The sequence below is a fragment of the Topomyia yanbarensis genome, chromosome 3 (assembly GCF_030247195.1).
Source record: "Topomyia yanbarensis strain Yona2022 chromosome 3, ASM3024719v1, whole genome shotgun sequence".
In the NCBI taxonomy this organism is placed as follows: domain Eukaryota; kingdom Metazoa; phylum Arthropoda; class Insecta; order Diptera; family Culicidae; genus Topomyia; species Topomyia yanbarensis.
This window is the reverse complement of record NC_080672.1, coordinates 175,526,248-175,552,935: the sequence shown is the minus strand read 5'-3', so window position 1 is coordinate 175,552,935 and position 26,688 is coordinate 175,526,248. Positions and strand designations below refer to the sequence as shown.

The window sequence follows — 26,688 nt, the reverse complement described above, 5'->3', positions numbered from 1 at the left end:
AGCAGCCAAGTACAAGTCCTCGGTTTTCGTCCTTAGCCCTCTGACGCTTTGGTACTACAACCGCAAACCGTCGGCGCCACGTGCCAAGCGTCCCGACTCATTGCAAGGACGTGATGTACCCGATGGCACGCTGGTAAACTGAAACTGAACTGAAGACTAATAAAGAATAATTGAAAGCAAAATACTCGCCTGAGAAGGGAGTTCGTAAGACTCTCTCACAACCTCCGAACGCAGGGCCGGGACGACTGCGCTGGTCGTTGGCTGGTAATAGTTCATCTTTACTCATGCATGCACGTCCATTCCAAAACGTATGTTTGTTTTATAGCACTTTTTTTTGGAAATTGTAATACAAAGCAATGAACCCAAAGAAAGGGAAGATTTTCCAGAATACGAAATAACAGTTTCAATTCAAATTCGAGAATGGTTTTGTGATTCTAGTATGGATCGTTTGTTGTGGATATTTTTACAGCTCGTCTTTTCCTTCTACGGCGTTCAAACATACACATTGCGTTGACTGGAGATTTTTCGCTATAGACAGTATTGCCGTTATAAGCATAATTGTCCCATTTTCCATGGGATTCCCTAAATACATAGGTCAATTACATCTCGTGGCAGAGGCAATTTTGAGAACGGTTTTCGTTGGATACTGTAAGCGGGGAGTGTTTTTTTCTAGGTACTAACGAAGCGGGTCACCAGTGGCTAAATGCTTGTGGCTTCTACGACTATGAAACGCAAACTGGGATTTTTTTCTCGTAGACAATTTGTTTTACCTGAACTTGTCTCAGATGTGGTTCATCGTCAAATGGGCGGTGCCAACAAGTAGACCACCTATCAAGTCACAGCTGACGGCTGCTTTTATAAAATTATTTTTTACCTTAATTTATGGTAATCTACGGAATATGTATATTATACAGGTTCACTTGTTTAGAATATTCTCTAACAGATCGCGCAAAAATCTGTTTATTCTGTTCCGTACAGCGGCAATAATTGACGTTGTAAAACAACTCAGAAATTTCAGCTGTTACACATTTAGAAACGGTAAAATCATTTTTCTGTAAGGGTCGCTTTTCTGATTCAAAATATTATAGGTTTTTTCTTACTTCTGATTAATTGGTCATTGTTCACGTTTATTCGTGCACATCGATGCGAAAACGGAAATTTGTTATTTTTCAAAAAACTCCAAGCCATTACCTGGGTGTTGACGTAGGACAATAATTGAATTTGTCAGCATTCCTTTACTTTTATCGGCAGAAATTTTTTTTTATTTTTTTTTGTCAAGTTTTGTGTTTTATATTTGTTAAAATATGTAATATAATATATGGTTACTCTCGTGTTTGCAGTCCAAGAGCATCCAAAAGGATGAACTGATTGCCATCCTGCCACACCTGTATGCCAACATCTGTGATAGAAATGCAGACGTTCGAAAGAACGCTAACGAAGCCGTCTTGGGTATCATGATTCATTTGGGTTACGACGCGATGATGAAGGCACTGGATAAACAGAAGCCAACGTCGAAAAAGGATATTCAAGCTGCCCTGGACAAGGCACGGCCAAATTTACCAGTGAAACCATTACCGAAAAACAAGCAGCAAGCGCCAATTATCGAAGAGCCTAAGGCTGTGCGACCTGGCACAGCAAAGCTGCTACCAAAAACATTGGGATTGGGTGCGAAAGCGAACGCTACGACCATTTCCCGCAAGAAGGATGAAGAGGTTGATACATCTCCATTACTGGCCATTAACAATATGAAAAGTCAGCGTTTGTTGGACGAACAGAAATTGAAAGTTCTCAAATGGACGTTCACCACTCCAAGAGAAGAGTTTACAGATCTTCTGAAAGAACAAATGATATCAGCTAATGTTAACAAAGGACTGATTGCGAATATGTTTCACGAAGATTTCCGGTATCACTTGAAGGTGATTGAGGCCTTGGTAGAGGATTTGCCCAAAAACGACAAAGGACTGATTTGCAACTTGGATCTGATAATGAAGTGGCTCTCTCTTAGATTTTACGACACTAATCCTTCTGTATTGCTCAAGGGATTGGATTACTTGAATCTGGTATTCCAGATGCTTATCGAGAAACAGTATGTACTGGCAGAAAATGAAGGAAGCTCGTTTGTTCCCCATCTGCTTACGAAGATAGGCGATCCCAAAGACGTTGTGCGCAATGGTGTTCGTACACTCCTACGGCAGATTTGTTTAGTTTATCCGTTTGCGAAGGTGTTTGTTTTTGTTATGGATGCACTAAAGTCTAAAAATGCTCGACAGCGTGCGGAGTGTTTGGACGAGCTGGGCTACCTTATTGAAACATATGGTTTAACAGTTTGTCAACCAACGCAACAGGTAAATGCAGCATGATATGAGTCAATTGCTACTATACGATTTTTTGGATTTTAATTGCAGGCCGCTTTAAAGGAAATCGCTAAGCATATTTCGGACAGAGATAATTCGGTGCGCAATGCTGCACTTAATGCAGTTGTGCAGGCTTATTTCCTTGCAGGAGAGAAGGTGTACAAACTGATTGGACAGCTATCGGAGAAGGATCTGTCGATGCTGGATGAGCGAATTAAGCGGTCGAAGAAAACTTTTGTCAAGAAACCGAGCAGTTCTATCGATATAGTGAAGGTGCCATCTGCAACTGAAATGAATATCGAAAGCGAACCTGTGGAGGAGGAAGAAGAGGTGATTCCATTAGAACAGCCTGCGGAAGCGACACAAGCACGGTAAGTTGGTTTTATTAGCGAGTTTTGTTTTTTTTTCATTACACGCAGAGTTTACCCATCACTTATGTTTATGGTTTTTTTTTACTTTTTTAAGTAAACGTAGATCAATTGTGTTTAACAATAGCATCAAAATCAATCAAATCGCTACTGATGCATCTAACGGAGAGCTAGCGGTAAATAATGACGAATCTGAAAACGCACATAAAAAACTTCGGGAGGAGCAGGTTGCTCCGGAATTGCCAAAGTTAGTACATATCTTGTTAATGGGATGAATTTATTGAATCTGGTTGGAAAATGTTACGTTTGTGCATGTTTTCCCTTATGCTCTTTCCTTCGCCTTGACTAGTTTCTAGCAGCGCAAAGTCCCGCCAATCTCGACTAATTCAGTCAAACTTCCCTACTGTGAAAACAACGAGAAAAAGTGAGGCTTTTGAAAATGTCCTGTGTTTAAAAGCCTCATGATTTTGGTATGACGAGCTCTTTGATAAGTCAGTTATTTAGTGTTTTAATGTAATAAAGCTTACTGCTTTACAAGCTTTAGGCTGCCGGAAGTGTGACACGAAGGAAATTGAGAAAAGAATTGAAAAAAATAAATTGACTTAAAAAAATGGGTCTTGTGATTAAGGATGAGAATGCTATGAAACGACTCGAACCTTTCCAACAAGGCTCATGCACATGGTATAAAACAGCAATTTGTCATCTACGTTCTGTTGTACCATCATCGCTGGATTGTTGCCGATGAACAGATAATGAGATACACAGATGAACGTCCCTCTTTGGCAGCTCATGTAAAATGACCCACCTTTTGTATAATAAACGAGAACATTCTTTTTGGCATAACTTTCGCATTGTGACGGGGTTGCCACATTTACTGGTTTTCATGAAAGTTTTTGAAAATAATAATCTACTTTTAATGTTATTGTTTACTGGTAAAGATACAGAATTGATCATTAACAAGCACAAAATAACGTCAAGTTAATATAAGGAACTCTCTAGTTCAATTCTTTTTCCATTATGTATTCGTCCTAATGAGGACGGTTTGGTTATAAGTGTATTGTGATTCAGGTCTAAAATCCTAAGAAACTATTTGGACCTTGCCATAACGGCCAATATACACGATATAAAACAACAATTCACCGCCTTGCTTCTATTGTGCCTTCATCATTGGGAACTGCGAACAACAAAATCCTTCCAGTACACACAGACAAACGCTCTCCTTTCGTGGCTCATGTCAAATGAGAGATGTAACAGCTATCCTGCCAGCAGCAGCAGCGATAATCCTACTTTTAATGCTACTTTTACACCTTCCTCTGGCTTAACAATAATGATTGAAATCGATTACAAAGGCATTAAAAGAAATTCGGAAACATTATGTTTTTTTTGATAAACTTACTGTATAATGTTGGTTCATCGTATCATAGTTTATGGCGAGGTGATCCATTGAGTGAGTGGCTCATATTATCAATATTCATTTAGCCCACAATCATATATCATGTTATAAAACTAGCGTGCCTCGTACACTCTTGTTTCATCATTTGTATTTACTAGTTTTGTTAAGTTGTTTCCATTATTATTTGTATACATTGGTATTTGCAGTTGGTTGAGGCTTTTCTGTTTGTTTGAAATTTACTTCAATTTTTTCCAGGCCAGGTGTATATTTTTCTTTGTTGTTTTGTTTTCAATCCCATTAATAAGCTTCTAATTCCCTTGACACAAATCTCATGTTGCAAGCAATACAAACGTAATTTTTCTAACACGCTAATTTTGCATCCACCTATTTTCGATTGAAACCGGCTGCTGACGATGATAGTAATACGTTTCCTTCTTTTTCTCTTTTCTGCTGCTCTTTTGTCCTTTGAATGATGTATGTCCGATCGCCTCTCCAGACCACCGGAAGTGTGTCCACCCAAAGTCAGCGGTCCGTTTAAGCTGGACGAAAATGTGATTGCCGAGATTGAATGCAACTGGGTTAAGGCCGAACAACATCGCAAACTGGATCTGCCGATGATTGATGTCACGTTCATATACGACTCGATCAAGGTAATTCCAGTTCGAGGTGTGGCATATCCAGAGGACAAGTTCCAACAACTGCTGGCACGAACATTGCATCGGCCAATTAGTGCCCATTCACGCGAATATGCGATGAGTCCACCATCGCATCTGCGTTCGCCGGCCTACGGCGGAGCGGTTAAGCCAAAACCAACTGCAAAGTATGTTGTTAAGATGAATTGTAGATTTCATTTGCACGTCGATAGAAGCTGTATTCACTTACTTGTTGCAATGCATGGCTGTTTTGTTCTATTTACAGTTTAGCCGATGCATTGCCCAAGCTGGACCCGAATTTGCTGCGCATCATTCGAGGTATTGGTAGTGCCGACGTTTACACTGCACATGCCGCCATTAACGAGCTATCGGATATACTGGAATCACAAGAAAAACAAGCTGTTCTAAGGGATTACGAGGAGATCTACATACAAAGTATATTGCAGCAGTTCAAGGTAATTTTTAATGCTTGATAAGTAGGTAATGGAAATGTGGCAATAATACTTCCTTCTTACAGTACTTGCAACAAAAACCCTTAGCCGATTCGTTGGCTATGTATCAACCATTGTTGCACAGTATATACTCTTTCTTTGCTTCTAAAACGCTCGGTAAAAATCTTTCGGTCAACACCATTAAAAGTATTATAGCAGTATTGTTGGGACTGATGGCGGACAACAAACTAGGTGGTAGTACGGATGATGCACAGTTTACCAAAGTCGTGAACGGCATTTGTTTGAAAATTCTCGACCGATCAAATTTCACCAATTTGAACTGGTAAGTGATTATACATTAAAGGAACGTTTTGTGGTGAAACCATACATTTGATTTTCGATCAGTGCTCTAATTCGCCTGCTGAAAGAGTCTTGCCAAACGAGCTGCTTGCCTAAGTTCACCGATCTGTTGATGAAATGTATCTGGAGAAATGTTAAAGTAAGTTAAACTACACTTTGAGGAATTGTACGGTCAAATTCATCATGTCAAATCGCCTATAGGTTATCCCCGATAGACTTCCGGATCTTGAGTACGATGCTGTGTTGATGGAAGTTCATGAGTTCATGCTCGCTTTGCCGAGCGTATGGTGGCAGCAACGTCCGTCGGATACTCCCCTGCGGACTATTAAAACAATCATTCACAATATGACTAAAATAAAAGGCAACTCTATTCTGCAGCACCTGAACAAGATTCCCAACCATTCGGAACTCAACACCTACATTCTTCGAATATTGAAAAATCTTAGCAAAGAGTCCTCTTCAAATGCGGCAAATCAGCACGCGTCGGCAATTGCGAATTCGAACAGTGAAAACAACAATACTCAGCACCGATCTGGTAACCGACCGGTGCACGAAACGCACGAGGAAGTATCTAACATCTTTAAGCTTATCTCCAACACTGATACCAGCCAAGAGGGCTTGTCGAAACTATACGACTTCAAGGTACGTTTAATTGTGTATACTGAATATCTATGAAGTATTTCTGCTTGAAAGAGAGGTAGGAGTGATTCAACATTGAGGGTGGGCAGTAGAGTGACAGGAAAAATGACCCCTATCAGCCCATCCCTGAGTCGATTTCTAGTCCCATCAGGAGTACTTGCACCAAATTTGAAGTAAATCGGACAAGTCTAGCTACCGGACCAACGTTCCTGAAATTTGTGTGGAATTTTTCGACAATTTACATGGAAAAACCCACTAGCTCGCATTAAGTGAAAATAAGAGAGATAATTGAATTGTCTACAACTTTGTCGAAGGCTGCTAGTCAATCCGGCTTTGTTAAAAGAAGTTATTAAACTTTTAACGAAGTGATGTCTGAGTCAGTTTTGCATGGGGCATAACAGCACATGGTTGTGTATCAGTATCAGTACTTAGCACGAACTAATCATTTTTGTGAAATAATCGTTAGGTTTATCTCAATAGTATGTTCTGAAGAATTATAGTAAATAATACGAGTTATGTTTTGGTTCCAACCGTGACCGCATAGAGTGCGCCAACACTAACTTTGCAACGGAAAGAGATAGAAATTAGGTGTCTTCCACAAAGTTGTAGAACAGGCATTTTGCAATAATTCATCCAAACATCTCGATATTCTATCTCTCTTCTATGAAAACTTAGCGTTAGCGCCCTCTATGCGGTCACAGGTTGAACTAAAATTTTCTAACCAAAACATAACTTTTATTATGTACAATAATTCTTCTGAACATACTATTTAGCTAAACCTAACGATTATTTCACAAAAATCTATAGTTCGTGGAAATCGAGTACTGGTACACAACCATCCACTGCTAGGCCCCATACAAAACTAACTCAGACATCACTTCGTTAAAAGTTTAATAACTTCTTTTAATAAAGTCGGATTAACTAGCAGTCTTCGACAAAGTTGTAGACAATTGAATTATCTTATTTTCACTTACAGTGATAATACGATGCACAGTGCCACCTGGCGGCGAAAATGCGAGCTAGTGGGTTTTCTCCATGTAAATTGTCGAAAAATCCCATACAATCTTCAGGCACGTTGGTCCGGAAGCTAGACTTGTTCGATTTGCTTCAAATTTGGTGCAAGTATTCCTGGTGGGATAGAATTCGACTCGGGGGTGAACCGATTGAGTTTTCAAAAATTCTTTAATTTTCTGGGCAGTCTAGTGGGCAGGTTAACTCCACTTTTCTCAAATTGACTTTTCCTAGTTTATACAAATTTGCCGTATTTGCCAAATAGACTAGTGGATGCATTTTTATTTTAATGTATTTGACAATGTCGCTTCTATGCCAAACAATAGAACTGGTAAAAATGAATAGAAAACTGATTTTACTTAATTTTCAACAGTCAAAAAACCCCGACGTGGATATACTTCCATTCTTGAAAGGAGCGAGTGTCAGTTTCCAAAAGTACATTATCGATGGACTAGCAGAACTGGACACGAATAAGCAGGGAGCTGCTGATACTGATAAGAAAGGTAAAGCCATAAACAATTGAAGCGCTTGATTACACCTATTTTGTTTTGCAGTATTGATTGGAAATCGTGTGCCACAGTCAACCGCGAATTCAGATTACTGGATGGAACGATTAAACTCACTCATGGTAAGTGTCATATCGATTCCTGGAAAGGTTTTAGAAGCGGTTGGCCTCAAGAAAAGATGAAGATCGAAATTCTTGAAATTTTCATATGTATTTACAAATCAACTGTTATAAAGTCTATTTTTATTCAGTCTGTTTATTTGAAATGTCACAAATGGTACAACTTGAAATTTTAAAACTAGGGGCGTACAATATGAGATTTTTCAAATTATGATTAAAAACTGAGGAGCCAAATATAGACTACCTTATGTCGTTTTTCATTGAAAAACGCCGGGGCAGTAGATTACACTAGTTTTGCACTTTCTAGCAGAAGTGGGAATGAAAAACGCCTTGTGGTCTGTTCTTCTGCTAGAAACACCAGTGCAATCCACCACCCCGGGATTTTTCAATGAAACCCCATTAAAATAAGGGATTTTAGATTGCCTTAAACTAAGAACACTGTTCAGTGTACATAGGAATCAACTATTAGGGTGGGTAATTGAGTATAAATACGATTTAGCTTGTGTTTTTGAAAGGTTGTATTTTAAAAAAAGGGGAAAGGGTTTCCTTTTTCCTTTTTTATGACAAAGGCCTATTTGCTTGAGAAAGACCCTTCAGGGGAAGGGTGGTTGATTTCAGAATCGGATTAACAGCAATATCAGAAACAGGGGAGAGATGGTGGGTATCGATGACTAAGAAGAGAATATCAAGCTTGCAGTTTGTTGGAAATCGTCGAAGGTTACGACAGCCTGAGACTGCCAACTTTCGACCGTTCTCTGATGAGTAATACTGAAAAATTCGTTGAAGCAAATTGGTCTTTCATAAATGTCAGCTTCTAAAGCACCCTAACTTAACTATAGTGTCGGCCTCTGCGTTGCTGTAATGAAGCAATAAGAAAAGACCCAAACCAAGTTAATTTGGATTGATTTGTCAGATAAGACAGTAGATTCCGTATTTTCCTCAAAAAATAAGAGCATTGCTTCCCATGTTTCGTCGAGCGAATAGCCTCTATAGAACTGAGGCTATCCGAAAAGATGAAGTAATGATCTGTGGGTAATGTGTCAATGTCTCCAATGGTATACTGAACAGCAGCTAGTTCTGCGGCGCAAACTGAAGCAGGATCACTGAGTTTGTAGAAAGTGGCGAACTTTTGATTGCAGATACCGAAGCCAGTGGACCCTTCGAGGTTTGGTCCGTCAGTATAAAACATCTTACAGCAGTCGACTTTTCGGAATTTATTATAATACATGGTAGGGACCAATTGCTGGCGTATTTTGTCTGGTATTTCACGAATCTCATCTTTCATGGATGTGGTGAAGAAAACAGTAGATTCCAAAATATCAATAAAATGAGCACGGTTGAGATTGTTTGAAGAAAGGTTTATATTCTGCGCCATGTAGTCAAAGTGCAAGAATATACCCCGACAAAGAGGCGAATGACCCTAATGTTAAAACCTCTATAATCAAAATAAAAAGCAGTTCTGACAATTGAGCTCTACAAGCCTCTCGAAGTTTTCAATCATCAATGGGTTCAAGATATGGTATCGAATGAGCAATGGATACGAAAGTTTCTAAAACCGATTTTGTAGCGTTAGTGCGCCCGGCCCGGTAAAGGTCCTTGTAGGTCGACAGCTTTGGGTACCGCAATAGAAACCACACCGTCGTCTGCCAGTTGCCTTAATGAATTCATGTTCCGTGTAGGAATTGTGAAGACGTTCATCAATGTCGTTGACATAAAAAATGTATAGAAGGTTTAGGCATGACCCTGGGGAAGATCCATGTAGCGTGATCTAGATAGATCACCATGCGAAAAGTACATGTTCTTTTCTGATAACAAGTTCAGCAAAAAGTTGTTTAAAATCGGCGAAAGACCACGTTGGTGCAGCTTCTCTGAAAGAACGTTGATAAAAATGATTCAAAAGCCCCTTTAGTATCCAGAAACCTGATGGTATCTGCTCTTAGCTAGCATAGACAATTTGAATTTCCATTGAGAGATTATTTACTCGAACCGCATCAGGATACATTACAATCGGTCGATATGAGTTGTGATCGGAAGCTGGTTTTTCTGATTTTTGAATGTCGATGACACTCACTTGTTTCCAATCGTGTGGGACAATGTTGCCCTTAAGAAACTTATTAAATAAACTTAGCGCAATTGTCTTTTGGCAGGATCTTCATCATGTTGAATTTGATTCTGTCAGGCCCTGAGGATTTATTATTGTATTATAAGAAAGCAAGTGAGAACTCCACTATCGAAAACGGCGTTTCGTTCGCGGAATTGCGAGGAGGCGCGGTGACTCTTCTGTGCCGGGGCGGAATCCGGACAAACCTTCTTGGGGAAGTCGAATATTCTACGCTTTGAATATTGCACGCTTTCCTTAGTACTACTTCGGTTTAGCCGGGCCTTGTCCCAAAGAGTACTCATCGATATTTCTCTCGTTAGTCCGACAACGAACCAGTGGCAGTAACCAGTTTTGTGAGCTTTCATCAGATCCTTCATCCGCGTTTCTAACGTCACGTACTGTCGCTCGTTACCAGGTAACTCATCGTCCCGGAAGGACTTTTATGCCACGGCCTTCTCCGCGTATAAGTTTGACGACTTTGTCCCACCACGGATTGGACGAACTGTTTTGGATGTTCGCTCTGGTTACTGGTTTAGTCTGATCTTGGTTCGCGGTGTCGAGAATCAAGCTAGCCGCAATGGGGGTTAGATTTTGTCAGATATTGCGGCAGCTCCAACTCTTCCAATCAATATTTCGTGTGTGAGGTCATACGAAATGTTGATTGATTCGGTGGCATTAAGCCGTTAGTGATTGAGGCTACTATCGGCAGATGGTAGCTACCGTGGGGATCAGAAATTACTTTCCACGTGCAATCTAACCGCAGCGATGTTGAGCAGAGGGACAAGTCTAGGGCGCTCTGGCACGCTGGTAGAGCAGGGTGTCAGTTCACTCGTGTTTAAAATTGTCAAATTGAAATTATCGCAAAGATCATGAATTAAGGAAGATCGCTTATCATATCATGACTCATGACTCCATGTCGTACCGTGGGCGCTCCTAAAGCTAGTCGCGGTGCACGCAGGGATTCTATGATGCTGTCTAGCCGCCGGTGCACAACCGCGGTGTTAGAGGGATGTATTGAAGCTTTGCATGGTTTCCCGAGCAGAGTCTGACAACAAATTGAAAACTTAACTTGATGTTGTGATGTTCGGCAAATGATTGCTCAGGTTGTTGTTGTTTTGGTCGTTTTAACGGTTAAAAGATCAAAATGGAGAGCAGCAAAATTGTCCTATGACATCAAACAGAAAACTAATTCTGCTATCAGTGAGAGTAAATTGAAAGCTCATTGAGATGTTGAATTCATTTTTGATAGCAAAATATGTATTCACTTAGATGTTTTACCAAAGAAATATAAACATAGAAAATTCTTCTAAGAAACAAGGATGGCGAATTGAAATCAAAATTTGATGTTGCATTTAAAAAATCTAAAACTTATAGCACAATATGATTTCAATTTGATGCTCTTATCAAAATATGAATTCTACTTGTTGTAATTTAGATGTTCGACTTTGCTCGGGTTTTGTCTTTCATTTTTAATTGACAGGCGATAACTTGAATGTCTGTTATCGAGGTAAGGTTAATTCTGTAGAATGAATAGATCTTTTTGATCCCCAAAAACACTTCTCGGTGGGGAGTTTCTCGATTTAGGCGAATAATATTAAAGTCGTAGATGTTGAGATCTATTTCGGAAGATTAGCATGTTTCACATAATGCAAATGCATCACAACTCAAACTATGTATTAAAATTTTGAAGGAGTCTATTTTTGAGATTATACTTCCACTGTAGAACAGTGATCAAATCCGTGACATCGTTCAATGAGTTAGCCATCGAAGGATACTATCGCTGAAAAGAGACAGCCAACCGCTTCAAAAATGTTCTTACTGTTGGCAGAAAACTTAAAAACAGACTTTTAATAGGTACAGTAATATTGAAAGTTTTTATTATCCAGTTCACTGTATCCGAGAAATTGATAATTCTAAATCTGTGATCGGTCTCGGACTGAAACCAAGGGACACTTGGGGCTTTTGATGTTCCGAGAACTGTTCTGCCCATAACAGCATAAGAGTCCCATGTTGAAAAACAGCAAGCCGAGAAAAACGCTGTTCAAGATTGTCCCATCCATTGACCCAAATGGATGGGACAACCATGTTTTGGTATTTTGTTATATTTTCTGAACAAACCCGGTAATCTTATTTGTGCAGTGTGATTCAGTGGTGATACAGAATACAATCCAACGGATAACTCATTTTCGACAAAAATCCACATGGGACTCTTATGCGTTTATGGGCAGTGTTGGAAACTTTTTCTCTACTCTTAATCGTCCGAGATCAGGATCTACTTGCTTCGGTTTAGTTGCTGCAAATCCAAGAGATATCACTTTCGGAGCCCCGTCACTTTCAGGTCTTTACAGGGAAGTTAAGAAGTGAAAATGTTCCTCCTCTTCCTATAACTTTTAGGTATCCTAGTAGATGTTCCCTTTTGTGGGCCATCAGCTTCACCTTAGTTAGGATGCTGAAGAATACTAGATGTATAAGCTTAAATCAGCTGTTTGCTCATAGATGGTGTTACTGAGCATATTTAGCTACCATAGAAACGTCATACTTTTTTGTGTGAGTTCGACGCCTGTTTACATCAATCATTGCACATCATCAGTGATTTCATATAACAACACATTTTCCCTTACTTAATCAGGTCTAAGTTTGTGTCACAAAAAGAGCATATGCGGGAAGGTCTTATTAATTTGAAGAAATCGTCTGCCTAATCGCATCGAATGCTTGTGAAGGCCTATAGTAACAGTGCGTTATTGGAAAATAAAAAAAAATAAAAAAAATAAAAAAAAAATGAAAAAAAATAAAGAAAATAAAAAATAAATCGAAAAATAAAAAGAAAATGAAACTATCAATATTCACCGCTAGCACCATCAACTAATCAAATTGCGCTGTGCTTTGCTTGAAAAAGGCCAGGTTATGAACAAAGACATGAGAAGCCCCCATCGCACAAGTCAAAAATGGTCTAAAGCTATTTGGAGACACTCAACTGGGGGTGCCACCTCATCCCACTAATTCACCATACTTGACCCCTTCCGATTATCATCTGTTTTCATCGATGGGATCGCTCGGAGAAAGCACTTCGATTCGTACGAAGACGTCCGAAAATGGCTTGACGAGTGGTTTATCTTGATAGGTCAAAAATTCATTTGGCATGGTCTACACAAATTATCCGAGAGATGGGAAAAATGTATACTTTGAGTCAATTATTTTTGCGTTCTATATAAAAATCCGTTTTTTGACAAAAAACAGCGGAAATAAGCTTATAATCTGGTATAGAGGTTTGATGAGGATTGTGGCGGAGCTTTCTTTAGAATTTCTGCGAAACGTTGAAACGTCTCGCAAGGGAACGTTTAGTTTATCCCCGCGTAGTATATACGGAATATACACGGAATATACCGATATATCATGCAAAATTTCTGCACAGTAAAAACACCTCAGCATTCTTACTCCACCAATCAGGTAGATAATTGCGGGCATTATTGCTACAAATAGACGTACGCGGTACAAATAGACGGATAGATAGACGGACCTTGTATAAGAATATGTAGTTCGGTTAAGCGAAGGTCACCCTACAGTATTTTGATTGGGGGTATGCTTTCGAAGCACCTCTCGCGTCTACTACTTAGTGCAAACGCTAGCAGTCAAGTATTTTCACATGCTGAAGTGAGCAGTCTCCAAAACATCTATCCCAATACTACAGCACATCCTCACATGTAAATGGAATATACACATTATAGTCGGGCGTAAAGTGCTCGTAGCAAGCAATATCGTTTGCTTGCTTTGAGTTAGATAAAACGACCCTGATCTCATCTGGGCGGATATTTGATATTTCAGTCACTGCCGAGAACCGCTCTGTCAAGTCATTAAAAATAGACCGTTTGAAAGTTCTGGATATAATATATTTCGAGGGGAACCTTGGGAGTTGTTTAGACCTCTATTTGGCCGTCCGGGCCAAAACGCACGGGGTTAGCACCCACGCAGATGGGAATAAAGCAATAAAAGTATACGGAAAGATTAAAACCACTTATCTTAAAACTATTGTAAGACTGAGGAATGTGGCCTTGAGAACGAGCATAAAGCAATACCGAAATAAAGCGTTCAATAACATACAGCACAGAGCTTAAAACTACAGCACATTAAAAAATGAATGAGTTTTTTTAAATACAGTGAAGACCCAATTTTATCAGTTCCCGATTTTATCAGTTTTTTACCCCATTTTGTCAGCCTTATATAAAAATGGATAGTTCGTAGTTTGATGGAATCTAGCAGACGAACCAATTTGATTTCGAGTATATCCTTTTTTGAGCATATTGTTGTTATCGTAGAGATCCGAATATGCAAAAATAATTCTTTTTTTTTATTTTTTTTTAAATTTTCACTGTTAGACCCCCTTAAGGAAATTTAAACCACATAATCAGAAAGGTTTATGAGGATATATCTAGGGACTATTTCTATTTTATGAGCTTCGTTTTATTAAAAAGAAAGAATAATATATGTCCCGATTTTGTCAATGTCCCCGTTTTATCAGCCTAAAATTCACCAAGGGACTGATAAAAACGGGTCTTCACTGTATTGTCATCGACTTACCACTAAAAATTATTTGAATCGTTGTGTATAAGCTATAAGTCTAATAAAAAATGTCGTTCACAATTGTACAATTGCCATAATCCTGGAATGAATTATCACAATTATTATGCATTTGCAGACAAAAACTAATCACACATCAAATCAACAAAACAGTACGGGCAATAGCCAGTATTCGGACAACAAAATCACCGACGAAAATCTTAATCTAAATCAACTGCAACCCAAGGTCAATTTGCTGCGAAAGGAAGTAGGTGGAGGTTTGGGTTCTGGTTTAGGTCCCACTGCTGGCGGTGGTGGTGGTAGTGGAGGTAATACAAGCATTGTGAGCAATATTCCACTGCATCGAAGAGAACTGTTAGCACAGAAGTTGGAGCAACTAAAGCAGCAAAAGTAAGGCGGAAACACGAACAGAGTTCAATCCGGTTCTTCGTTTCTTAGAACAATAACTGGGAAAGTAGCGATAAGGCACACAAAGTACTACAGGATACAGGCGAATATATGATTATAGTTTCACAAGTGTGAACTTGTTTAGCCAATTACTCATTGGACATTGTTAACTGGTTAGAATCACAACACCCTTTTCTGTTTTACACTTTTCTGTTTTACACTTTGTATAAGTATTAGAATACGAACAATAGGCTATTTTCGACAAAGAAACTCTTGTTAGTAAGGCTATTCCAAATTTGTTCTTTTAGCATAGAAAGCCTTTGGTATGCGTCAAAAGTATCCTTTTACTAAACGAGGACTATTAAAAATTGGCTGTTAATGCTTCGAATAATGGCCTTAGATACAGAAAAAAACTCAAAATAAAAGCTTTTGATTTGTTTGTGCGTGTTTAGTATGTAAAGGAATTTTATAACAATTTATTACCTTTGTTTTCATTTAGCAACGCTGAAAAATACAGAAACACATTAAAACAGTAATCAAGTCCTTTAGAATTTTATCATGAACAAACGAACACAGTCCAAGGTAATTCAAGCTAATATTCTTGTCTAATCTAAGCTTAAATAGGAAAATCTATGCTTAGACTCCGAGAGGCACGATCCGTTATATATTATTATAAAACGATACTGAAAAACAAATCGTTAGAATGCAGTTATGTTCCTGGCTAAACCCGAGTACCCGTGAGCTACTCCGGCTGCAGTTATTGTTCAAATTTAATTACTTCAGACTGACGCAAAAGCATACCATTTCGAATAGAGTTAATTTTACAGTTACAACTACGACAAGCTAGTAAGTTTTGCGTAAATACAGACGTTTTAGTATTATTCGAATCTCTCACTACTTATTCTACATATGTACGCCAATGTGAGTCAGCTGTTCCATGCATATCGATCGAAGAAAAGGTTTGGAATGACGACCGAACAAACAGCTCGCAACGGCGTTTTGATTAAAAAATAGGTATACGTACATAACGGAAATTCACGATACTATTGTTGCCCATGTTATCAAATATAAACTAAACAAGTTTTATTAATATGTTAAAAATTCTTCCGTTATTTTCACTCGTTTTTGCTTCTTAACATAAATGCAAGATTTCACGTTTTCGAATTGGCCTTAGGTCACGATTGATTGCATAGTCCCATCTCCATTAAACTTATCAGCAGATCGAAAATGTGTATTTGCACTAAAATATAACAGTCTACTTTCAACTACAAATGTAACATATTAATTACATGACGAATCAGCCGAATAATTACAATGAGTGACCGCTTATTATGATTCTGAGAAGTTGCAATTACATAGAGGATTGCAATCTGTTTATAATAATTCGTTTTTGACAAATCGAACCAACTTGGAATTGCAACTCCTGTGTGTATTGAAATTCTTAAATTTCGGAATGGCTTGCAACTTCTGGTATTATGGAAACAAAAGAAACCCAGATTTAAATATATATATTTATTAATGCAAATCATTCATGTTGAATACACAGATTTAGTAATGACAATGTAATAAAAGCTATACTAATACCGTAATTTGTGATTATTTTATTTATCCCACGAAACGCTGGAAATCAAAAGACAGGGAACTTTGACTGAATCTCAAAAAGCGAAATATATACAGGCTTTATGCTTAAATAGCCAAAATCTTAAAAACCAACAAGTCAATCGTAAAGCTCATATAATAAAGTTTTTTTTACGTATTACATTATTCCATGTGCTTGATGGATTATTAAAGGAATTTCTGGTTGGTCTACCTGCGGAGGAAGAGAAGTTTCTAAAAACTTTCAGGTTATGTTTTGATTATTCTTGAATTCGCGAAAAATTCCGTCGTGCAAGAAACAGAATCTGATATGACTTGCACTTTAAAATCAAGTTCGATTCTAACTTTGAACCAAAGACGATGTTTTAAATATATATCATCATTGTTGTGCTATATTATGGTAAGCGCATATCTTGAAACATAAATAGTAGAACGAATTCAGAGAAGCTTTCTATCTATTCTGTATTGATCCGTCAAATATTACGAAAATTGGTTGGCTGTGTTGAAAGTTCTTGCTAAAAATGTGAAAAAATTGAACGCACATGTGCTTTAAGTGTGTATTGATGACAAAATTTATATGACGTATCATAATCAGTGATGGCATTTCACTGCAGTGGTACACTCGGTACACTGGCGTGCAAGTTTCATGCTTACACTAAAAAGAACCCTAATAAACATCTTATGATTCAAGAGCCTAACGACCTGTTCAGGGTATCATCCAAACAATATGTGGAATCGTTGCACTATATGGGTTAAAGTTCGTGTATAATATTTTTTATTAGGGAACGCCGTGGTACTTCTAACTACATAATCATAGTAGAAAATACCATTTTCACTAAATAGTCAAATCTTCCTTGAATAATTTTTAAACTACCGCGGAAAATGATACAAATTACTATGCGAGTCAGAGAAACATTCATGGTAATCTCTACTATTTTACATGTTTGTCTTAATATTTACTGTATGGTTGAAATAACATCGAAAATGTTTAATTTTATTGTGCTTCTGGGTTCGACTTCTATCTCTTACCACGTGCATTGTCTTAATGAGAGGATTTACCAGTGTTTTTCAACTGAACACGGATTATTTTTGAAATTACTATGAACATAGTCATTTTTTTTATGGCCAAGCTGTTGGCCATGTTGTGAAACAATTCTATCCGCGTGCATATAAGCAACGCATATCATTTTAAGTTTATTTTCACAAGGTGCGGTTTATTACCAGCAAAGCCACATGAAGTGGATATAATAGTGGATTATGAGATTTCAGTCCTACAGTGGTATGTATTATAATACAATATAACACTAACAAATTCATGATTTCAGTTTTCATCCGCTAAAAACTGACAATAAACCAGTGCTTTATGAACTAGTTGTTGAGTTATGGGTGCTGCGGAATCATTGGCGTAGGCGATTCTTTCGGTAAGATCTTTTGCTAAATTATTAATTTCGATTTTTGGTTTATGTCACTTTATTGCGCCAGGAACTACTGGATGAAGCGCTCAACAATACAATTTCGGTTGCCAAATGGACGCGCATATACGATTCCTGCTTTCACCGAGTACAACAAAGTGCTAAAATTGATGCATACATTTTTTCACGTAAATATTGTATCAATAAACGAAATAGCGAAAAAATGCCCTCGGCATGATACTGTCCCTTGACGTGGTTCGGGGGCTTTTCCACCAAAGCAGTATTACAGTGATTATATCACATAAACTTAGGATACGATTATTTTCTTTTTAGTTAAGTTACATTGTGATCAATATTAGTACTTAACTTGGCGACCTTTATTATCCACTGCCATGGTCAAATAATACACAATGTGGGTTTAGGTTTAGATCCATAACACTCACTAACACAAATTGCTTATTATCTCATATACACCCACAATCTCTTATTCCAAACGTACAAACGTGGCATTCAAGATAACACAAACTTGGTCAAAACTGCGAACGCGCGCGATTTCGCCAACATTCAAACACCCCGGTAATTAAGTCAACATTTGTACCTAAAAATTTATCAACGCGGTCGCAACCATCAACCCAACGCTCGCGTAATCATGAATCGGTCACGTCCGCAAGTCTCTACCCTTGATCCTAGCAGCCCAAACTCATGCCTTCAGTTGGATCAATAGAAACAAAAACTGAACAAGACGTCCACGCGCGATTATTGAATAACATGCGAACATGCGAATGGCCACATGCTTATAAAAATAATTAAAATTCGAATTTATACGCAAAGTCACATACACGCGACAATCAAACATACAAATGCTTGAGCCGTTCGCGATCATCCACGCAACCAACACCCGCGTTCTCGCAGACATCTCCCGCACTCACGCGATCATGAATTGATCACGTCCGGAAGTCTCTATCATCGATTCCAAAAGTCTAAATATCCACTGGACAACACGTTCCATGGCGACATGACCGGGAACTCTAGTGATACGGAGTAACTCAATCCCTGTCAGAATGTGATCCGTACACAGAAAAATAAATATCAGAATGACGGTCCGCGTGGCCATCTAAGAACACACACGAATATCAGGAATCAGTAGCGACTGGCTCAAGTGGCACGTTCCCCATGTTGAACGGAGATTTCTGCTTTGCCATGATTTGTCTTTTCATCATTTCCTGATGGGAAGAATTTGGGAAGTGGTAAGGTTAGGGATAAGGAAATAAACGACACACAGAACATAGACAATACGGATGTATTCTTTACTCCCAAGGGACTAAAAACACTTCTCGATGAACGGATATATCAACACCCCCGAGGGGATATTGAGATAACGGAACGACAGCGCCCCCGAAGAGAAGCTGTCATTCAAATTCGGCTTAAACCGATTTAGGTTCATAAACTTTCGCCGTGAGTTTTTAGAAGCCATAATTCAGTTTTAAACAATTTTCGCCAGAAATATCAAAGATCGGTCGTCGATACTGCAAAAATACCGCTGTATTTTCGCTGTAATCGACTTGGCCTTTCAGAAATTCCAAGCAAGCTGGAGCGGTTGCATCAACACCCCCGAAGGAATATTGAGGCAACAGAACGACAACACCCCCGAAGGGATATTGTCATTCAAATTCGACTTAAATCGATTTAGGTTTATAAACCTTTGCCGTGACTTTTTGGAAGCCATAGTTCAGTTTATAACCATGCCTTGCTAGAAAGTCCAGAGATTGATCGTCGATACTGCAAACATACTGCTGTATTTTCTCTTTTGACTTGGTTCTCAGAATTTCCCAGCAAACTGCCCGCGAACCAGTATTATGAAAATCTAGCCTCATCAAAACGTCAGAACTCCGCTAAGATTCCTTGGAATTCCAAGGAATGTAAAGGAATATCTTATTCTGATGAAGGCTATATGGTTCGACAATAAAACGGAAGTCTCCTGCCTTCCCACTTATCATCTCCAATTTCTGTTTCAGCCAGATACAGCCTTGTTCGTTATCTGGAGAGAACCAAACAATGCCATACCTTAAGCCAAATCCACTGAAGCTGGGGATGAAGGAGTCAGGTGGGATTGAAAAGAGACACCCATGAAGATCTTTTAACAGATCGTCCTTCAGTGCAACCGTAAAGTGACCTTTCTCCAACCTTGCTTGTACTCGATGGTTATTGAGACACAAAGGCTCTATACCATGAGCCGAAGCATTGTTCGGAGAAGCACCACTGCGGTTGCGCTTTTTTCTTTGATTTTTATCAAAGTTTTTACCCCTGTTTATGGGATTAGAAAGATCCTTCTCACTACTATCAGTGTTCACACCTGATGTTGCAGGAAGAGACTCAAGTTTCGATTCCATGATACCAAAAATTTAGCGAAAAGCCGAAAAAAGTGGAGGTGAGCTGCACGCAGCAACGGTTGGATCCATAAGAGTGGGAATTTGCACTGTGGAAAGTTCCACACAATAAAATTCAGTTTTGCACTACCACTTATTCAAAACTGAAATGCAACACATTAGAAGCGCAAGAATATGCTACGTCTAGTAGAAGTACACTGGCAGCTAGGAAGATCTAGAACAAACACTAACCACAATAGATTAGTGTGCCTACGATTTCAGTCCACCAAGCACATATAGAAAGTATCTAGATCTGAAATTTGTAGTACACTGTCGCTCAAAATTTCCGAAATAGCCCTGTAAAAGCTGCATGAACAAGGGAACACGGAAGTATATACGGAGAGAGCACGACGGACATTAAACATTTGAGTGACTGAAAGTGTCACCAAGTGATGACTTCTCAACTAACAATTAACTACCATCGAGTGTCTCCGAAGATGACCGGGAACCAGAGTCAACCCAACTATTTCATACCTGTTCCAAAACATCTGAACGGCAGCGCACCACTGTTGATGAGATTTATTCTCAATCTGTGCTTGTTTTCGTAACCCTCCAGAGCACAACACCGTCGCAAAAACAACACAGCGAAGGAATCCCCCAGTAAAAACATTTACTGCTTTTATTTTTGAGCACACCTCACCATACTGCTCCAAAGACAGTGCTGCGTATCTGAGGGTCCAGAAACAAAATAAGCCTCACTCTTGGCCGCACCTATACTTGAGACAATATTCGCTCAACAGTACACAGTATAACACTCTCGAAGGATACCTACAAATTTAAAATAACTGTGATTATGGCCAAGCAATAGACGGCCAATCGCTGCGTAAACAATAAGTAATCCAAATGCTCATGTGGCTACATGCGATACACTGATTGTCTGAAAAACTTACCAGCGGACTCAGATTTTACAAACCTGATTACGAGCCATTGCTGCTCATAAAAAGGAAGGCCAGAGATTGGTTAAAACCAACTGCTCTGGACAACTTATCAACGTGATACTGTAACCATCACGATATAATACCGCATACAAAGAGAAATGCGGAACTATATAGGAATTAAGTTTGATCGCAGAAACCGACTGCGAAAACAGACACACTAGACACTACCACTGTGTGATGATTCACACACACAACATCATGCTATTCAGCATAAACAGTCATGATAACACAGCCATGGCAGGCTGGGAAACTGCATTGAAACCCGATTTTTGATTTTTGACCTCACAATACGGGATAATAATAAACCAACAGATAGCTAAATAACACCCCACAGATTTAATCGACGGCGCTTTCGCTAAAAAACCGACTTTTCGGAAGATGCGCGGCATCGCGTCCACTACCCACTACACTTAACTACTACTCAGAATGACGGTCCGCGTGGCCATCCAAGAACACACGCGAATATGTGAATGGCCACAGGGTTACAAAATCGAATTTATTCACGCGAAGTCACATACACGCAAGCACACGCAACAAACACGCCAACATACGATGCCTTAAACTCTTCGCGATCATCTACGCACACCTACGTTCGCGATCGCGAAAACTTGATAACACTCCGGTAACAATGTGAACGTTTTGGTACTTACGAAGTTACAAACGCGCGCGAGCATGAATCGGTCGCGTCCGGAAATCTTTACCCTCCATTCTAGTCACTTAGGTCCATACATTCAGTTGGACCAATCAACAAATAAAGCTCATGTCCACTAGACCACACGTTTTACGGCGACATGACTGGGAACTCTAGTGATATGGAAGAACCCACTTTCTTCTAGAATCTGAACCGTACACGAAAAATTAAGTATCGAATTCACGGTCCGCGCGCGATCATTCTAGAACACACGCGAATCACTCACACATTCTCAAACGCGGTCTCAAGCGGGAAACTACAAAAATGCCCTCGCGCACGCGATTACGAATCGGTCACGTCCGGAAGTCTATCCTTGATCCTAGAAGCCTAGGTCCATGCCTTCAGCTGGACCAATTAAGAAAATACGCTCATACCTATTAGACAACACTTCTCATGGCGACTCTGCCAGAATTCTAAAGGCACACCGAAAATTTAATATCAGATTCACGGTTCGCGCGACCATTCAAGAACACGCAAATATATTGTAAAATCACGTCAGCGTACAAACGTTAGAGCCCCTCGCGATTTTCCAAGCAACCTACGCCCACGAACTCGCAAATGTGATTATACCCCGGTAATAAGGTGGACGTCTCAGTGCTCATAAACTTACCAACGCGATTTCAAGCGTCAATCTATAAACTCCCGCTCGCGCCATCATGAATCGGGATCGTCGGGAAGTCTATATCCTCGGTACCAACGGTCTAGGTCCATGTTAATTAATTAAAATAAACTGAAATTGAAAAATTAAGAAAAAAAATAACTCCCATATGCACTAGACAAAACGTTCCATGGCGACAAAACCGGGAACTCTAGTGATATGTGGTAACTCACTCCCTGTCAGAATGTGATCCGTACACCGAAAACTAAATGAATGACGGTCCGCGAATATTTGAATGACCGCAGGGTTTCAAAATCGAATTTATACACGCGAAGTCACATGCACGCGAGCACACGCGACAAACACGTCAACATACGAACGCTTAAGCCCTTCGCGATCATCTACGCACACCTATGCCCTTAATCGCGCAAACTTGATAACATTCCGGTGAACGCTTTAGTACTTGCGAAGTTACAAATGCGGTCTCAAACGCGAACCCGCAAACGCGCGCGATCATGAATCGGTCACGTCCGGAAATCTTTAGCCTTCATTCTAGAAATTTAGGTCCATACATTCAGTTGGACCAATAAAAAAAAAGCTCTTATCCACTAGACCACACGTTCTACGGCGACATGACTGGGAACTCTAATGATATGGAAGAATCCACTTTCTTCTGGAATCTGAACCGTACACGAAAAATTAAGTATCAGATTCACGGTCCGCGCGCGTTCTGACACGCGAATATGCGAAAGGCACACGGTTATAAAATAGAATTTATACAGGTTAGCACACGCGACATATAAACGCACACGCGATCGAGCACGTTAACGTACAAATGTTCGAGCCTTTCGCGATGATACACGCGATCGCGAGTCCCTACGCCCGCACATACCTGAACCGTACAATGAATATCACATTCAGAATCACGGCCCGCTACAATTGGCCTAAAGCAGTGTTTTCGTGGGCGACATTGCCTGTCTCGTCGGCAAATTGTAGCATGTGATTCTGACGGGGAGCCCTTCCGAGAACCTAGCTCTACAGCTCCAGTAGGACAACTCTCGAAAAAAATAAATAAACGAAATAGCGAAAAAATGATTAAAATTAAATTAAATGAAAGAACTACCATGTATACTACAACATAGTAAACACCTAAAGTTATTTTAACTAGTCTACAATTTTCAAAAAAACCATGTTTATGGTAATTCTGAACATTGGATGAAAATAGAGACATGGTAAAATTTACTCTTATACCACTATGCAATAGTAAGAAATACCATGTCTTGATACCAGAATGGACATGGTACAGATGACAGGAATCATACTCAAATCAACTATGGTGTATTCTTTATCAAAATTTACTGGTACAGCATTTTTAATTTAAACCTCTAATATGGTAATTTATACTATGGTCTTCGTTTCAGTGTACTATCTTATGCGGAAATTACACACAATTTCGTATTCAACGAAATATAGATATTGTCGTATGAAATCCGGTATGGTCCGGCGGAACGGGACGTCCGCAAAACAAAATGGCAGTTCAATCTAAGTGGAACAGTAAGACCACAATGCCTAGTGAAATGGGACGATCAAAAAGCAAACGAAAGTACTTACTCAAATCGAGTGCTCCAATTTTCGTCCTGCTCTCACTGGCTACAAATAAGTAGGGTAATCATAGAAACAGGATGAATTACCCTATTTACATTGCGTTAAACGCAATGTATTTTTACGGGAAAAAACCTACGAAACATATTGTTGAGGACAACCCTATCGCGGTGTATTAATTAGTACTCCGTTCAGCGCTAGGCTCTAACTCGGCAGCATAGTTGTCAGTGTGTGATGCCTGATAAGCGCATCAATGAAATGTTTTTGTAGTTGTCCGTTTCAGTTTGACGAGAATTCGCGAGTGTGGGTAGTTTTTATTCGCCGAAAAACAAAACTAACCGAACATTTCGTCACCGCGCGTGCGAGTCACGAGTGCGATGGCTGATGACGGTAGTGAGTTGAACGGACAAAATGGTGTTGACCCCCTAGGACTGTTAAATCAACGGCAGCAGTTGAATCTGCAGATTAAGCCCGCACCAGCGGCCCACCAGCAGCAACAATTTTTCGCTCCCGTTGTGACCGTGTTCATTCCCGTTTCTGCAGCTCAGCAGCAGCTGTTTACAAACATTCCGCCCCACCAATCGCAATCCCAGGTCAGTAATGATATGCTCATGCAAATAATTGTGGAGAATTTGTGGAGACTATTCCACGGGGCTTAACGCTGCGCTCCAACCAAATCAGTATCCACTTCCCCTACAAACATTCCGCCCCACCAATCGCACGATATCGGACGATATCTTCGCCAAGTTGATTAACTGTAAGGTGTTCAGCCAGATTGATTTGTCCGACGCTTTCTTGCAGGTGGAAGTCGACGAACAGTACCGCAAGTTGCTAACTATCAATACGCGTCGTTGTCTCTACTCCTACAACCGCCTCCCGCCCGGTGTGAAGATCGCACCTGGTGCCTTCCAGCAGCTCATCGATACAATGTTAGCCGGTCTGCAGTGCAAGTGTGGCTACCTCGATGACGTCATCGTTGGCGGAAAAACTGAAGAAGACCGCGATCGCAATTTACGGGTTTTTCTAAAACGAATTCAGGTTTTCGGGTTCACCATTCGAGTCGATAAATGCACCTTCCGCAAGCAGCAAGTGCAGTACGTGGGTCATATTGTCGACAGTCGCGGATTACGTTCAGATCCGGCCAAAATCGAAGTGATATCCAAGCTGCTGCATCCAACCGATGTATCCGGTGTGCGATCATTTTTGGGGGCTATCAACTAGTACGGCAAGTTTGTTCCCAATATGCTCAAGTTGCGATATCCGCTGGACAACCTTCTCAAGGACGATGCGAAGTTCCAGTGGACTGATGAGATCCAGAGAGCGTTCGAGCACTTCAAACAAATACTCTCCTCGGATCTACTTCTCACACATTATGATCCGAAGCGGGAGATCATTGTCTCTGCCGACACTTCTTCCGTTGGGCTCGGGGCAACGATTAGCCACAAGTTCCCCGACGGCACAATCAAAGTCGTCCAACATGCTTCCAGACCACTCACAAAAGCTGAACAAGGCTACAGCCAACCGGATCGTGAAGGTTTAGCTATCGTTTTCGCCGTCACGAAGTTTCACAAAATGCTCTTCGGACGGCACTTTCTGTGGTTCTAAAAAGGGAATACCGTTCTACACAGCCAAACGCCTCCAACGATTTGCGCTCAATCTACTGCTCGAAGGTTTTGACATCGAGTACGTGCCCACCCACAAGTTCGGCGACGCAGACTTACTCTCGAGGTTGATCAACCAGCACGTCAAACCCGATGAGGACTATATCATCGCCAGCATCAACCTGGAAGAAGACCTTAGGTCGGTAGTATTTCATACAGTTAAAGTTTTGCCTCTCAATTTCAGAGCCGTCGCGCAATGCACCCAAGCAGACCCACTGCTCCGAAAAGTCTACCATCACATTCAGCACGGTTGGCCGCAATCTGAACATTCAGAATCCGACATCCCGCGATTCCAAGCCAGACAGGAATCACTCCGTGGTAGATGGGTGAATCATGTTTGCCGAACGGCTCGTCATCCCGTCGCTCCATCGCAAGCGATTCCTCGAGCAGCTCCATTGTGGCCATCCTGATATGAAGCGTATGAAGACCCTCGCCCGAAGCTACGTGTATTGGTCCAGTTTGGATGCTGACATTGTCAACTTCGTCAAGGCATGCCAACACTGTGCGGCCGTAGCCAGGTCACCTCCTCACTCTTCACCGGTGCCGTGGCCCAAGCAGACCGCTCCGTGGCAGCGCGTTCACGAGGATTATGCCGGTCCAATCGAAGGCGAATATTACCTGATCGCCGTCGACTCCATTTCCAAGTGGCCAGAAATCATCCAAACGTCCCGTATAACCTTAGCGGCAACTATCAGCATTTTCTGTGGGTTGTTTGCTCGGTTGGGTATGCCTGCTACACTAGTCAGCGACAACGGAACCCAATTCACGAACGCTGAATTCGCAGATTTCTGCGCCTCAAACGGCATCGAACACCTCACAACTGCTCCGTTTCATCCTGTTTCATCCACAATCAAATGGCCAAGCTGA

General features: G+C 40.3%; 3 protein-coding genes across 5 annotated transcripts in view; all 3 read left to right on the top strand.

Annotated features, from left to right (window-relative positions):
• The window catches only part of LOC131689870 (protein mini spindles), a 33,838-nt gene extending 18,545 nt beyond the window's left edge, over window positions 1-15,293 (top strand). Inside the window, exons 6-16 of one of the 3 annotated variants that reach the window (XM_058975219.1) lie at window positions 1,341-2,345; window positions 2,406-2,725; window positions 2,820-2,969; window positions 4,612-4,935; window positions 5,034-5,223; window positions 5,286-5,542; window positions 5,605-5,698; window positions 5,761-6,201; window positions 7,583-7,712; window positions 7,764-7,837; window positions 14,629-15,293. In XM_058975219.1, the coding sequence (XP_058831202.1) occupies window positions 1,341-2,345; window positions 2,406-2,725; window positions 2,820-2,969; window positions 4,612-4,935; window positions 5,034-5,223; window positions 5,286-5,542; window positions 5,605-5,698; window positions 5,761-6,201; window positions 7,583-7,712; window positions 7,764-7,837; window positions 14,629-14,904 (3,261 nt within the window). In that variant the 3' untranslated portion in view covers window positions 14,905-15,293. The remainder of the gene's footprint in view (window positions 1-1,340; window positions 2,346-2,405; window positions 2,726-2,819; window positions 2,970-4,611; window positions 4,936-5,033; window positions 5,224-5,285; window positions 5,543-5,604; window positions 5,699-5,760; window positions 6,202-7,582; window positions 7,713-7,763; window positions 7,838-14,628) is intronic. The other 2 variants (XM_058975220.1, XM_058975221.1) reach the window with 2 other exon arrangements.
• A 9,244-nt stretch (window positions 15,294-24,537) lies between these two features.
• LOC131687401 (uncharacterized protein K02A2.6-like) lies at window positions 24,538-25,381 on the top strand. Its single transcript, XM_058971481.1, has 2 exons — window positions 24,538-24,753; window positions 24,842-25,381. Exons 1-2 carry the CDS (start codon window positions 24,538-24,540, stop codon window positions 25,379-25,381), a joined length of 756 nt encoding a protein of 251 aa, XP_058827464.1.
• Window positions 25,382-26,232: 851 nt separating this feature from the next.
• Window positions 26,233-26,688, top strand: LOC131687399 (uncharacterized protein K02A2.6-like). Its single transcript, XM_058971480.1, has one exon. The coding sequence runs from the start codon at window positions 26,233-26,235 to the stop codon at window positions 26,686-26,688; it is 456 nt and encodes a 151-aa protein (XP_058827463.1).

Bases quoted from the DNA above. Each gene is read 5' to 3' on its own strand.
- LOC131687399 (XM_058971480.1), top strand. From the start codon at position 26,233: ATGAAGCGTATGAAGACCCTCGCCCGAAGCTACGTGTATTGGTCCAGT.
- LOC131687401 (XM_058971481.1), top strand. From the start codon at position 24,538: ATGGCTGATGACGGTAGTGAGTTGAACGGACAAAATGGTGTTGACCCC. The intron at 24,754-24,841 runs GTCAGTAATGAT...CAACCAAATCAG, and splicing joins CCCACCAATCGCAATCCCAG to TATCCACTTCCCCTACAAAC.